The sequence below is a fragment of the Xenopus tropicalis genome, chromosome 7, assembly GCF_000004195.4.
Source record: "Xenopus tropicalis strain Nigerian chromosome 7, UCB_Xtro_10.0, whole genome shotgun sequence".
Taxonomy (NCBI): domain Eukaryota; kingdom Metazoa; phylum Chordata; class Amphibia; order Anura; family Pipidae; genus Xenopus; species Xenopus tropicalis.
Window position 1 is genome coordinate 32993798 of NC_030683.2, and position 13791 is coordinate 33007588.

Sequence of the window (13791 nt, forward strand, 5' to 3'; positions counted from 1 at the left end):
CCTGAAGTATAGCGCTGCGCTACACAGTATTGCGCTACACAGTATTGCGCTACACAGTATTGCGCTACACAGTATTGCGCTATAGGCTGTACGTACCGCGTCACTGCGCCTGCCCTCACTTCCCCAAGGCTGTACGTACCGCGTCACTGCGCCTGCCCTCACTTCCCCAAGGCTGTACGAACGCGTCACTGCGCCTGCCCTCACTTCCCCAAGGCTGTACGTACGCGTCACTGCGCCTGCCCTCACTTCCCCAAGGCTGTACGTACCGCGTCACTGCGCCTGCCCTCACTTCCCCAAGGCCAGTACAGTACCGCGGTCACTGCGCCTATGAGTGTGGTTGTGACGCCCTCTCTCGCGAGATGAGAGTTGTGACGTGAGCATCAGCTGACAGGCAGCGGGGTTCGGGGAGCTACTCATTCATGGCTTTGCGGGACATTTAAGCAGCGACCCGGGACTGCGGGTTTGGTTTGGAAAACCGGGCTGTCGGGCGGTAATATTTTGCGTTTTATAAATGTGACAGGCTGGCAAACAAGTTTAGTAGTGCAGCAAGCCACGGTGCCAGGCTGGTGGGCAAGCTAATGGCTGCCAGCTTTGTGACCCAAAAAGAGCCTTATAAATCTACTGGGCACCTTATTTTAGTTTCTGTTGTAATGAACAGCGTCACTATGAAATGTGCTGATGAAAACCCTTCCTATAGAGCTTGCCTTCCGAGTAACCCACTGTGCTTTGTCCTGAAGCTTACACTCCAATGGATCAGTCTGTATCTATACGTTGTGTCTCAGGTCTACCTTTTTTCCCCTTGACATGGGGCAATAGCCTTTTCTCAGCATGGATACAGGGGTCAGTTTCTAACCTGATACTGATCTGTATATTTATTTATTTTTACTTCATTCATCATAACTCTATTCGTTATTTTTTTGCTTGGATCCCTGGGGCTTAATATTACACTTGTTGGCTAGGTTCGATTGTATTGAACTAATCATGTGTTAAATTATGAGGTTTGACAGAGTTTGGATTCTACATGGTACAGAATATTTATTTGGTATTTTGGTTTCTAGAACGACGAGTAAGCTGAATAAGACTATGTTCATGTTCCCAGCCATTAACTCCTTCTAAACCAGAGCAGTCCTATATTTTCCATGTAATCAAATGATTATTTGATATCCACCATGTTCGCAAGCTGGATTATATAAAAATGATGGTGTCACCATAAAAAGTATAGAGACCAGGAGTGGAATGTAGGCTTCCAAATGCTGTTGAAGGTTTCGTCTGGCCCATAAGCTTCCATACAAACAGCCCTACACAGAGCAATAGGTACTATAAGCAGGTAGTGACATTAAGTGCTAACAGAGTACACGGTGCAATTATTATTCACTAAAACACGTGAATTGTCCCTTTCAAGTTAGCCTGGTATCCTGTTATGGGATACTAAAAAAAGATAACTTTGATCCTTGATGATAGAATATTTGCTAGTGACTTTTTTCTTTCTCTATTCAGGTAATGTATGGTGGGAATGAGAAGCAGTCGGCGCCTGTTCCTGAGGTGCCTACGTTTGGGTCACCTGAGGAGATTTAGGTTTGCAACTCAACTGATAAATTATATAAGATATGCAAGGCTGTGCATTGTTTCCCTCGCCTACAACTCATTCACCAACAGTGACGTTGTCATCGAATCTCTCTTTGAACCTGTTTACTGGCTTGTGGACCATGTGACTAGGTGGTTTGGCATTGTGAGTATTTACCTATTATCTGTATTTATTGTCTGTATTCAGTTTTGTATATCACTGATTAGATCTTACTCTGCATTGATGTGAAGAATGCTTACTGGAACTTTTATAAACAAATTTGAGTACAAAGTCTATCTCATACTATAGATTGACACAAAGTTGTGTCTTTAAAGGAAAAGTAACACAAAAATATTTTTATGTAAAAAATCTAGGTAGAAAATACCTTCCAAATCTTTGCTTATGGTCATTTCAAATACGGCGATATACCCTCTGCACAATCCACTATGCGACGATCCACATCTCCTCCTTGCCCGATTTCAAAACCGGAAGTCAGTTGTTTGCCTGTACAGGAGCAAGGCTAGGAGGAGATGTGGATCGTCGCATAGTGGATTGTGCAGAGGGAAGATCGCCGTATTAGAAATGACCGGAAGCAAAGTTTTAGAAGGTGTTTTCTAATAAAGCATTCAAAATAATAAACGGTGTGTGTGCAGAATAGGGCAATTATTGGAGCAGGGTAAAACCGATTTTTTACTTTAAACATTTTAGTGTTACTTTTCCTTTAAATACCTGGCTAGTAGCCTAATCAGCTATGCACTTGCCCCAGGCAGATTTGTTTGCCACATAATGAATCCAAATAGGTTGAGGAAATCTTGTGTGGCTGAGCTGTTGCATCACTACAACTTACAAACAAAGCAATATCTTGTTAAATAAAAGCAGCATTTCAAGTATAATATTTTATGGAACCTGTTATTTTGTGCTGATTTTTTTTTGTGCTCGGAAAAAGCAGTTAAAATAAAAATGCAACTAGTGTAATGATAATATTTAGTATTTGTATCTATTCACTGTTTTGTTGTGTATGCTTCCACCCCCCGCTTTTTCTTATGTTTACTTCTGACTTTTTAAAGGTTTTCGTGGCTCTGGTTATTGTGCTAACAAGCTCTATAGTGTTGATTGTGTACATCTGCGTCCTGCCCCTTATTATTCAGACGTACTCTACTCCCTGGATCTACTGGCATGTCATCTATGGACACTGGAATCTCATCATGATTGTTTTTCATTACTACAAGGCAATTACGACGCCCCCTGGATATCCCTCACAAGTATGTGTGCAGAGTTTCTTAAAGCAGATTGTTTAGCAGTCTCCCTATCAATTCTGTATAGTTGGCTATATATTTTTAAATTATTTTGTCATCAGAGTAATAAATATATAGAAAAGCCTGCACAAAAAGAATGTAATTACCTTAAATTATATCTATGTCTTTTTTTAATTGTACCCCTATAGCAGCAGGCACCAACGGGAGTATCCACAAATAAACAGTACTTGAATAAGATAGTAGTGTCCCAGCAAGTAAAGTTTGCTAATGTCACAACATATATAAAAAGCATTGTTCCAGTGGGACTAAGTATGGCCTTCCCATACTTAATAGCTGTTCCAGCACTATTCATGGTACAAAAGCAATGTATTAAACACACCAGAGTTCCTAGTTATAATTCCACTTGGTTATTTTTATTTTATTTTTTAATTGCAGATGGAGACAGACATCCCATCCGTGTCTATTTGTAGGAAATGTATAGCACATAAACCTGCTCGAACCCATCACTGTAGCATCTGTAGCAGGTGAGCTGTAATATGAGAGCTAGATGTGGTAGCGTGACTTATATCCTTTTGCTGTTAGGCTTGTCTGTGGGGCAGATCCGCCACTCTCTATTCATTTCTATGGAAGTATTAGAAGTGTATTTATTAATGGGTGAAAGATAGAGTTTACCAAAAAAATCCCATAGGAATAAAGAGAGTGGTGGAATTTTACTGTGGTGAGCTCTAATGTAACACTTTGATAAATCTGCCACTAATTGTTATAGGTGTATTTTTTTTAAAAATCTTCTTCATATTAAATTGTCAAATATAAAAGGCTCTATAAAATTTTACTGATCGCTAACTAATATTACCTCTCCGTAAAATGTACTAACCCTTGATAAATCACTTCTAATTCCCAATATATTTTATATGTGTAAAGCTGGCCACACACATGGCGATTTTCGATCTTTCGTGTGACCATGGAGGTCAGCCCTGAAGGCAGATTTTGCTCAGGCGCCTTCAATGGCGCCCGATCAAAATCTTTTAACCCGCCCGATCGGCGAGTCGACCAATATCAGCAGCCTTGCCATACACGGTATTATCAGTGCGTGTATGGCCAGCTTAAGACATTACATTATTGATCTATCATCAAGTTCATTGACCTCATTGTTAGCAGTATTTTTATGTTATCATGTCGTTCAGTGGGTTTCATTGTTAGTCATGCGCCCCTCTCCCTGCTCTACCAGATAATCAGGCATTCATAAACTGTAGGTTAAGACCCATAGTTGGGTGAGTATCCATAGTCCCACTTTAATACAGATAAAATTGTTCTAGAAAATATTCAGCAGTAATTTAAAGTATTCATAATTAGTTCTGAACCAGTTCCTCTTGTTGGAGCAGATGCTGGGGCAGAGAAAACTAGCTGCTCGGATATGATCTGGGTTCCGTGCAGGAACTATACAGCACCCCAGATTGGAAGCCTAAATAGAATTTTAAGCTGATTCTTATTCTGTGTCGCTGGATTTAGGAACAGATAAAATGTTGCACAAACTAACGCTTCATGCCCTCAAGGAATCATCCTGCACCCCACCGCCATTACTTTTGTTTTAATAACCAGTGACTGACTTGTGTCAGTGTTTCTATCCTGTTTATATTAAGGTGCAAGTATTGAACTGTAGGCTCTTCTGCCCACAAAAAAAAACTAAATAAGTGTCTTCAGCTTTTTCTGTAATAGAGGACAAACTTACTAGAAAGCTCTCTCTTCTCTCCAAGGTGTGTGCTGAAAATGGATCATCATTGCCGTATCCTTTTTGTTTATACATTTCCCATTATGCAGTAATGCACTATCATTGCCGCTACACTTTTAGGTGTTGACATTAAAGGAAAAAGAAAGTCAAAGTCACTTGGGGGTGCCAAAATGTTAGGCACCCCCAAGTGACTTTGACCACCTACCTTTTACCCCGGGCTGGTGCCCCTGTGAGGAGGGAACAGCACCAGCCCGTGGTAGCTGCCGGCGCTTCCTTCTTCCTGATTCGCTGCGCGCGCATGCGCAGTAGAGTGAAAAGCCGAACTTAAACATTTCTCTACTGTGCATGCGCCCACCGCTGGCATTTCAGCAACGGAAGCAGGAAGAAGGAAGCGATCCGCTCCAGGTACCCCGGGCTGGTGCTGTTTTCTCCTAACAGGGGCACCAGCCCGGGGTATGAGGTAAGCGGTTAAAGTCACTTGGGGGTGCCTAACATTTTGGCACCCCCAAGTGATTTTGCCTTTCGTTTTCCTTTAAGGGTGCATGTGCTCGCTGTTTTATTTTCCAAGCCATGAAGAGATGAGATAATTCAGGTTTTTGTTGGGTATATTCTGAAGGGTAGAAACTTCATACAAGGCAGTACTTACCCTTCAAGTTCCAGACAGCAGAGATTGTTGAAGTCTGTAATATGCCTGTTATATATGTTTGCCTAATAGAAATTAAATAAATGGCAACAGTATATAACAGAATACCAGCATCATAAAATAAATATAATTGCATTGAAGATTATAAACTGGTTTAAAAGTAATTAATTTACTTTCCTGCCAGTTAAGGGATTATGTAATAAAAGGCACTAAGTTTTCCCAGCTGCAGTAACCAATAAGCAGAATTTACTGGTCACCTGTTTAAAAGCAAACATCTTATTGGATGCTATGGGTTACTGCTCTTAGGGAAACTTAGTGCCTTTTATTACATATTGGGGTTAGACTTTAATCTCTGTACGTCCAAGGGCAATGGAGCTGTATGAATTCAACCTTTGCCAAGGTCCGAGTGAGAAGTCAGGTTTAGGTTGTAATATTGCAGTTCACAAAGATTCATATCTATTAATATAATATTTTTCTACCATTTCCTTAATGTAATATGAAAGCCTGGTTAAACAACTGTGTGGGCCATTACAACCATCGATATTTCTTCTCGTTTTGCCTGTTTATGACTATGGGATGCATATATTGCAGTTTCAGTAGTCGGGTCATGTTCCGTGAAGCATACAGTGCTATTGAGGTGAGATTTGTCCTTCCCTGACTTTCTGAAATCACTGTGGCAATGTTTGTATTTGTAAACATTACAGGTTTCCTAAGTTGGCTGCACATATGCCATATATTTTAATATATGGCCGCATTTTGATGATTAAGATTTCTGAAACATAGCGTTACATTGGGCTAATATTTCCAAAACTACATTTATTTATTCTTTATTAACATTCAGTTACTGTACTATACATTTTAAAGATTTGTAATTATTTATTGTTTTCCATTCTTTTGTATGTAGTGCTCACATACCCATTTCCTACAGAACTGGCAGATATAATAGGAACAGCACTTACAATACAGGGCCTTGAAATTGGACCTATGCAAATAACAGAATATAGATATTCTCAAACATACATTTTGGGTGTTTGAGTTGTTGCTGTTACCCTATGTAGCAGAATTTGCGGGTTTGGAAGGTAATTGCGGTAATGTTTTCCCTTTTACTAGAAAATGAAGCTCCAGGAGAAGGAGAGACTTCAGTTTGCAGCCAATGAGGTGGGATATCTAGGTTTTTGTTTTGTTATAATGTGGCCTACCTTCATTTGTTACCATCTGTACGTCGTAGCATAAAAGTACCTTGGGGATTCTCCTCCTGTTTGCTGATGGGAGGTGTTACATGGAGGGTCCAAGTGCAGGGAAGGGAACACTAGCAGGATATTTTGTATTAATAATGTAATGAAACAGACACCTTTTATATATCGTATTTTGGAATTTGAGTGTCATACATGAGTCCCCTCTTTTTCTCTTCAATGTGTTATTTTTCTCCACTTGGATTCAGTTTGGATTCCTGTCTCGCAGCTGCCTTTGTATAGAAGTAATTGTCCTGTAGAAACATCACCCATTTTCTGTGTTCTTATTGTATCTTATTGTTATTCTTGTGTGTGTTGATGGCATATATGGACCTGTATAGCTTGGTGCGTGTACTTACAGTATTATGGGAGATAAGAGCCCATTGTTCCTTAGCTCTTTAATTGCTTGTGGAGACTTACCTCTAATGTGCAGTCAGTTCTTATTACATCATTGCCAGCCTTTATTTTAAACTTTTTTTTGGCCTTCCATTTGCTATGTAAATGTGGTGGTGGTTCCCACAAGGGTTACATTTACTGGAGGACAATGCACTCATTAATGCTATTAAAGAGATAGTTTACCTCTAACTTTTAGTATGATTTAGGCTTTGCAATTAGTCTTCATTTTTTATGGTCTTTCAGTTATTTAGCTTTTTGTTCAGCAGCTCTCCAGTTTGGTATTTTAGCAGCTATCTGGTTGGTAGGCTCTTATTTACCCTACCAACCAGGCAATGAATGAGAGACTTGAATATGAATAGGAAAGGGCCTACATAGAAAGGTAAGGAATTAAAAAAAAAAACCCAATAACAATAAAATTGTAGCCTCACAGAGCAATAGTTGGCTGCTGGGGTCAGTGACCCCTATTTGAAAGCTAGAAAGAGGCAGAGGAGGAAGGCAAATAATTGAAAATCTATAGCAAATAAGTAATGAAGACCAATTGCAAAGTTGCTACTAAGTAGGGCATACTATAACATACTAAAAGTTAACTTAAAGGTCAACCAGCCTTTTAAGGACCATCAGAATAACTGAGAAGTGAGAAATTCTGCTGACCAACTGTCTGTGTTAAGATGCAATATGGATATTAGCTGCAGGTAGATGGCAACCTACCTGTCACTACTCACTTGAGCCTTGTTCTGGCATCGTTGGGAGCAGGCAAGTGGCCTCCAATAATTAGTCACTTTACCTGTTACCTTGAGTCAGCACTGATGAAGGGGCCTTTATTTTCTTGCTGTCCGAGTAAGTATCGATTGCTAAAGGTTGGGATGTCTAAGCTGAATCTCAGCAGATGTTAAACTACATGATCTGCCATCCCAACGATAACAGATGGGTTTCAGGGTGCTAGAAACTGGAGGGTCACAAATTGAAAAGCAAAAAGTAGACCCCAGTCAGTGTATTGCAGAAATGAGCACAAAGAATGTCCAGTTGTGGTGTGACAGATTCCAGAAAAAGGGCTTCCTACAGCCGAGCAGATGTCCAGCTACACCTCCCAACCCCATAATAGCCTTTAGGTGTAGTGAAACCATGAAATTCTGAATCAACATATTTTTCCCTTAAAATGGTACATTTTCTCAGTTTAAACTTGTGTTCCGTGATTTATGTTCTATTCTGAATAAAATATTAGAAGTTGGCACCTCCACATCATTGCATTCAGTTTTTATTCACAATTTGTTTAGTGTCCCAACTTTTTTGGAATCCGGTTTGTACATGTGCCAGCAACTCCCTGATATACAAAGGGCACAGGTTGGACAGTGTTATACAGGCATCTATTATTTAAAGGAAAACTATACCCCCAAAATAAATACTTAACCAACAGCTGAAATTACAAAATGGTGAAGACACACACACCTATTAGGGTGAAGACAAACAGAGCTACTAGTAGCAGCTACTTGTCACGGATACTAAAGGCAGTGATACATGGGGGATTAATCGCCTCGCAACAAATCCTCATTGTAGTGGGCAACTAATCTCCCCGCAATGCCATCCCACTGGCTAAAATGTAAATCGCCGGTGGGATGGCATACGTGTCGCTGCGATGTCCTGAAGTTGTCTTAAGAGGAAACTCTGGGCGACTTTGGGACATTGCAGCGACACATATGCCATCCCACCAACGATTTACATTCTAGCCAGTGGGATGGCATTGCGGGGAGATTAGTCGCCTGCGACAACGAAGATTTGTCGCCCCGTGTGCCACTGCCCTAAAACAGACAATGCTGATCATTTACTGATAACTGTCTCTACATGTGTTTTAGTAGAGGCAATTCTCAGTATTGTCTATGGCAGGGAATTTTCTGGAGTTTAGTAGCCATGAAAAAGTAGGTGGTACTAGTAGCCCAGTGTGTCTTCACCCTTAAAGAATCTCGCCCAACTGGAAAATACATATCCATAAATATTGCCTTTTTCTATTTAGGAGCACCCAATGGCACATAATACTAAAAAGTATATGTTTATGAAAATTGTTTTTTTTAGGTAAAGCAAGGTTTTAAATATTAGCTGTTTTATATGATATATTTTTATAGAGACCTACACTATGATTTATGATTTTACTAGCCTTAAAGGCATTCTGAGACAAAGTCAGCCCCTATTTCTGCAGTAGATTGTTAGGGCTCCGGCTCCACAGGCTTGTTTGCGGCAGTCAGCCCACAGTAATGAGCAGTGGCAGTCCGGTTGCTGCTTGTTTATTTCTGTGGTAGCATGCAGCAACCTCTCTGCTTACTGTGTCCCTTTGGCAGTATATAAGGCCCTAATATAGCCCTTGGGGGGGCTAATTAAAAAGAACCAGTTCTAAGACAATGGGTTCTGTAGCTGGCACAGCAGAAATACTGAAATGTGTGTTATCCCTTTAGCATGATGCTAAACATTATGCAGGCCCACTTATCTGTGACTGTATATTGTACATTCTGTGCAAAACTGAGTTTGCTTGTCTTTTTATTTCCAATAGACCTACAATGATACTCCACCCCCCACCTTCACATTTAGAGAGAGAATGTTTCACAAGTGCATCATATACCTTTGGGTGCTCTGCAGGTAAGTGTTCCTCCGTTGTATTGAAACTCAGTGCTCAAAGGAACAATAAGAACAAAATGTTTAAATGATGACTAATTATTATTATCTGCCTTGGGAGTGGCATTCTTTGTATACACCAGTCATAATGCACCTGTGTTGTGACTGCTTGTATGGGAACTAGTTGTATTCGTAGCACGCATTATATTACTTGTCAACATATATATCAATTTTATTGGTGCGATGTCTGTTAAATATAAATAACAGGGATTTTTCTAATTGTCTTCAGCTCTGTAGCACTGGCCCTGGGGGCTCTGACTCTGTGGCATGCCATGCTCATTACTCGGGGGGAGACCAGTATAGAGAGGCACATCAACAAAAAGGAAAGGAAGAGGTTGGAATCGATTGGCAAGGTAAGGAATGAACCATATGTTATGTGCCCTTTAACTCGTGACATCCATGTGCTGGGGCAGGCGTGTGCATAGAGATCCATGTGCTGGGGCAGGCGTGTGCATAGAGATCCATGTGCTGGGGCAGGCGTGTGCATAGAGATCCATGTGCTGGGGCAGGCGTGTGCATAGAGATCCATGTGCTGGGGCAGGCGTGTGCATAGAGATCCATGTGCTGGGGCAGGCGTGTGCAGAGGTGCCCTGATAGCCTATATATAACAACATATCACAGTTTGCAGCCAATGCAGTTGTTAGGGTCATGTCACATGGGGTGTATTATGACCCACATAAAATTGCCTTTTACACAGGCCACTTAATTTTTTGCAGTATTTTAAAACTGCATGGGCAAGAAGTAAGTAATTTCAATTCCTTTCAGTATAAAGGTATTTTCGGTAAGTTACCATGTGAAATTTTGCACTGTTTCTTGCACAGAGAAACACCCAGTGTGCTATTACCCTGCTATACAATTTCAGTTTCCCCCTGTGCGTTGTTAGAAGAACATTCCCGGTTTGGATATTTACTACTGTACTACTAAGCACTGGCTTTGTATTTTGATACCAAAGGTTTTATTTTGTAAGGTATCCTGTACTGTAATGCAAACCCACGACCCACAATCTAGTAATCGGCTAAAAGCTATAATCTTGTGCCACTGCCAATGCTTGGGGTGATGGGATCTATGGGCTGGAAACTTGGAGGCCTTGGCGCTGCAGTTTAATGTGAAACTCACAGTGAGAGGGGAACATGTAATGGAGAAAAGTTGTGTAGAAAAAAAAAAAGCTTCTATTAATGAAATTCCTTACTTTTATAAAAAAAAAAAAAGCTGTGTTTTTTTTTTTTTTTTTTAATCATTAACCCTTATCTGTAGCTGTTCTCTTTACCCATATAGGTATTTTATAATCCCTATAGCTATGGTCGGAGTGGCAACTGGAAAGTTTTCTTTGGAGTAGAGAGAAAGCTGTAAGTAACTTGTTTTTTTTCCAGTTAAATGAACACAATAGGGATCATTTATTAATGCCCTTTATGCAAAAGTGCTTGTGCCCGGGGCTATGGCTGTGCACTGCAAAAAGTCTTAATTAAAAGGTATTAATTAAAAAGCAAAAACAAGGGCACAAGCATTCAGAGGCAACCTTCCCGCCCCCCAAGTGAAAGAAGTATAATAAGTGAACTCAAATTACCACACTGTGTTTAATACAAACAGGATCTCCTCTGCCTTGTGGCCCCTGTCACTCCCAAACCGGCCGTGCAAGCTGGCGGCTGTTCCAGGGGATGCCCATATACCGCCCCAGATCAATACAGCACAGCGATTTGAACCTCAATATAGAAGTGTAATGTGCTGCACCTTGGGGCACAACCTGCTTGCCAATGTGCCTAGTGTAAAACAAAAAAAAAAGTGTGCTAGCGATACATGGAAACCAGCATTTTAGTTGTTAAGGGTTTGGCATTAAGGATTTTAGCTAAATCCTGCAGCAAAGGCTGGGACTGGGCGTAATACAGGATTTAGTGCATCCCCTTAGAGTCTTACATGGGTCCAGCTGGGCAGACTGACCCAGACCTGCTAGGCTCTTTCCCCGTTCCTACTGTTCATCCCTTCTAACCCGACCTGAGACCGGAAGTCATTTTACTGACTGTGGGAAGTTATGTCAGTACTAGGCAAATCAATCTGGTCAGAGGGAGAAAATGATCTTTTAACTAGGGTAGGTGGGGGGATGAAGCAAAGCCAAGTCCATCATGGTGCCATCTAGATTAGTGGAACAAGATCACAAGAAAGACAGAAATCAGGAAGAATATACCTGATACTGATTATTATTTAAGGCAGACCTTTACAAGTATAACATCCTCTCACAATTGCATAACCTTTCCTGTTACAGACACTGGGTAACCAGAGTTGCTCTACCATCTTCACACCTGCCATTTGGGAATGGTTTAACCTGGAGCGCTCCATCCTGGCTAGTCAATAAGCAGCCGTCTGTTCTCGCTATATGATAAAGAACTGCACTCCTATTTGCCTCTATCCCTCTGTTCCGAATAGGATGGCTGTGCAGTAGTTGCACTGCAGGGACTAGCACAGAAGAACCTTGCATTTAACGGACCTGAACTCAGCCTTTGTGTTTCACTACAGCGTGTGTTTTATGCAGTTTCTTGGAACCGTAGAGCGACACATAAAATATTTCTCTATGTGTAAAATGTTAGCTGGGAATTGATATCCACATAACCGTAAGTGTTGTGTCACTAAGGAGAAACAGACCTTCCCATAAATGACTGACTGACCTTCCATAGGACAAAAGGCAAGTGTGACTTGTACGCAGCAAGTAACTGCCCCAAATGGAAGCAGAAGGAGTTTTTCTCTTTCCCTAGACCCCTGCATAACACAGGAACCACTGCCATGACACACACAGCATGGTATGAGGCTATAACTGGTGTCACTCAACATGTCATAAGGGTGCCCCATGCCTGCTTTATTGAAAAGACCCTCCAGTACTTATGAAGTATTTAGTGACTATTGGGTTAATGGCACATGATGACTGGTGAACCTTGTGTCATGTGATTATTCTTTTAGTGCTACTGGAAACAGTTACATACAGTGAGTTCTATTCATACATTCTTACCTGTTGTGTTGCACATCTAGCTACAGGTGCTTTCACCATTCCATAGGGCCCCTACATCACGTGATATGTCTTTAACGCCCAAGTTTAGGAAACCAGTGCAAAGTACTTTAATCCTTTCCCCCCAGTCTGTAACTTGTGCCATTAAACCAGCGCTTGTCACAAGTTTTCACTATAAGGCATTTTGGTCAAGTCCCCCACCCCCTATAACAAGGTTACAGATCTAGGGAAACTTTGGTATATCAGTCATTCCATAGCTTCAGTGATATCTAGGACAGCAAATATATATATTGCCCTGGGCTTTCAGGTATATCAAGGCCACCCTTAATCTCACCTCACCCGGCTGATTTCTCCCCAACCCACCCACCCACCACTGCCTTAAACCAATTTTTTCTTTTTTTGCAGTTTATCTGTTAAGGTGAAAGCCACACAGGCCAGAATGGATTACGCTGGCTCTTTCCCCAACAGTTACTGCATTTGACATGGTCTTGGTTCTATTTTGAAGTGATACCGACACATAAAAATTATTTTAAAATATTATGTGTTAAAATTAAACTAGTTTTAAATATAAGTGTCAGTATATCTTTAAGGGCTCTGGCACATGGGGAGATTAGTCACCCGCGACAAATCTTCTTGTTCGTGGGTGACTAATCTCCCCGAAATGCCACCCTACCAGTGAAAATGTAAATCGCTGGTGGGATGGGATACGCGGCGGTGCGATTTCAGGGAAATCGCAGTAGTTTCTTCTCAAGGCAACTTCCGCGATTGCCTCTGCGTATGCCATCCCACCGGCGATTTATATTCTCACCGGTGGGATGGCATTTCGGGGACATTAGTCACCCGCGAACAGCGAGATTTGTTGTGATTTCTGTACTAGCAGTTAAATGGGTGTATTGTTTATTCTTCTGTGGGATTCAGGGTAATTTGTGATTTTATTTATTGCTACAAACCCACCCCCTTTTATTTGTTGTATATTACTTTTAATAAAAAAATGTTGAAACACCAATAGACTAGTTGGAAGGAAATCTCTTTTGATGGCCTGGGGGTATGTGCACATGGAACTAGTGTGGAACCACCTACAGTTACAAAAGGACTAGTGAAATGGGCCTCCTTTATCAGGGCTGGTGTTTTGGGGCCAGATGCAGTCTTTTAAGACATATTATGAGCCTGTACTCAGCACAATAATCGGGGTGCACTTAATCACTAACTTTTGTTGGGCAAAATCTGTTCTTCTATCCTGAACCTGCATAGAATAGGCAAGTGTTAAAGTAATATGGGGGGGGGGGGGGGCGCTGTAGGAGGCTGGTCAGCCACTAAT

At 41.2% G+C, this 13791-nt stretch overlaps 1 protein-coding gene across 3 annotated transcripts; it reads left to right on the plus strand.

Annotated features, from left to right (window-relative positions):
- Positions 1-270: 270 nt before the first annotated feature.
- Positions 271-12616, plus strand: zdhhc16 (zinc finger, DHHC-type containing 16). 3 transcript variants are annotated; one of them, XM_031904819.1, is made up of 11 exons: positions 271-373; positions 1498-1729; positions 2632-2826; positions 3256-3344; positions 4575-4603; positions 5696-5829; positions 6303-6350; positions 9360-9445; positions 9711-9834; positions 10757-10827; positions 11739-12054. In XM_031904819.1, exons 2-11 carry the CDS (start codon positions 1505-1507, stop codon positions 11851-11853), a joined length of 1116 nt encoding a protein of 371 aa, XP_031760679.1. In that variant the 5' UTR covers positions 271-373; positions 1498-1504; the 3' UTR covers positions 11854-12054.
- Positions 12617-13791: the final 1175 nt, after the last annotated feature.

Excerpts from the sequence above, each read along its gene's own strand:
- zdhhc16 (XM_031904819.1), top strand. The coding sequence starts at position 1,505 with ATGGTGGGAATGAGAAGCAGTCGGCGCCTGTTCCTGAGGTGCCTACGT. Across the intron at positions 2,827-3,255 it reads CCCCTGGATATCCCTCACAA|ATGGAGACAGACATCCCATC; the intron begins GTATGTGTGCAG and ends TTTTAATTGCAG. Across the intron at positions 4,604-5,695 it reads GAAAATGGATCATCATTGCC|CCTGGTTAAACAACTGTGTG; the intron begins GTATCCTTTTTG and ends GTAATATGAAAG.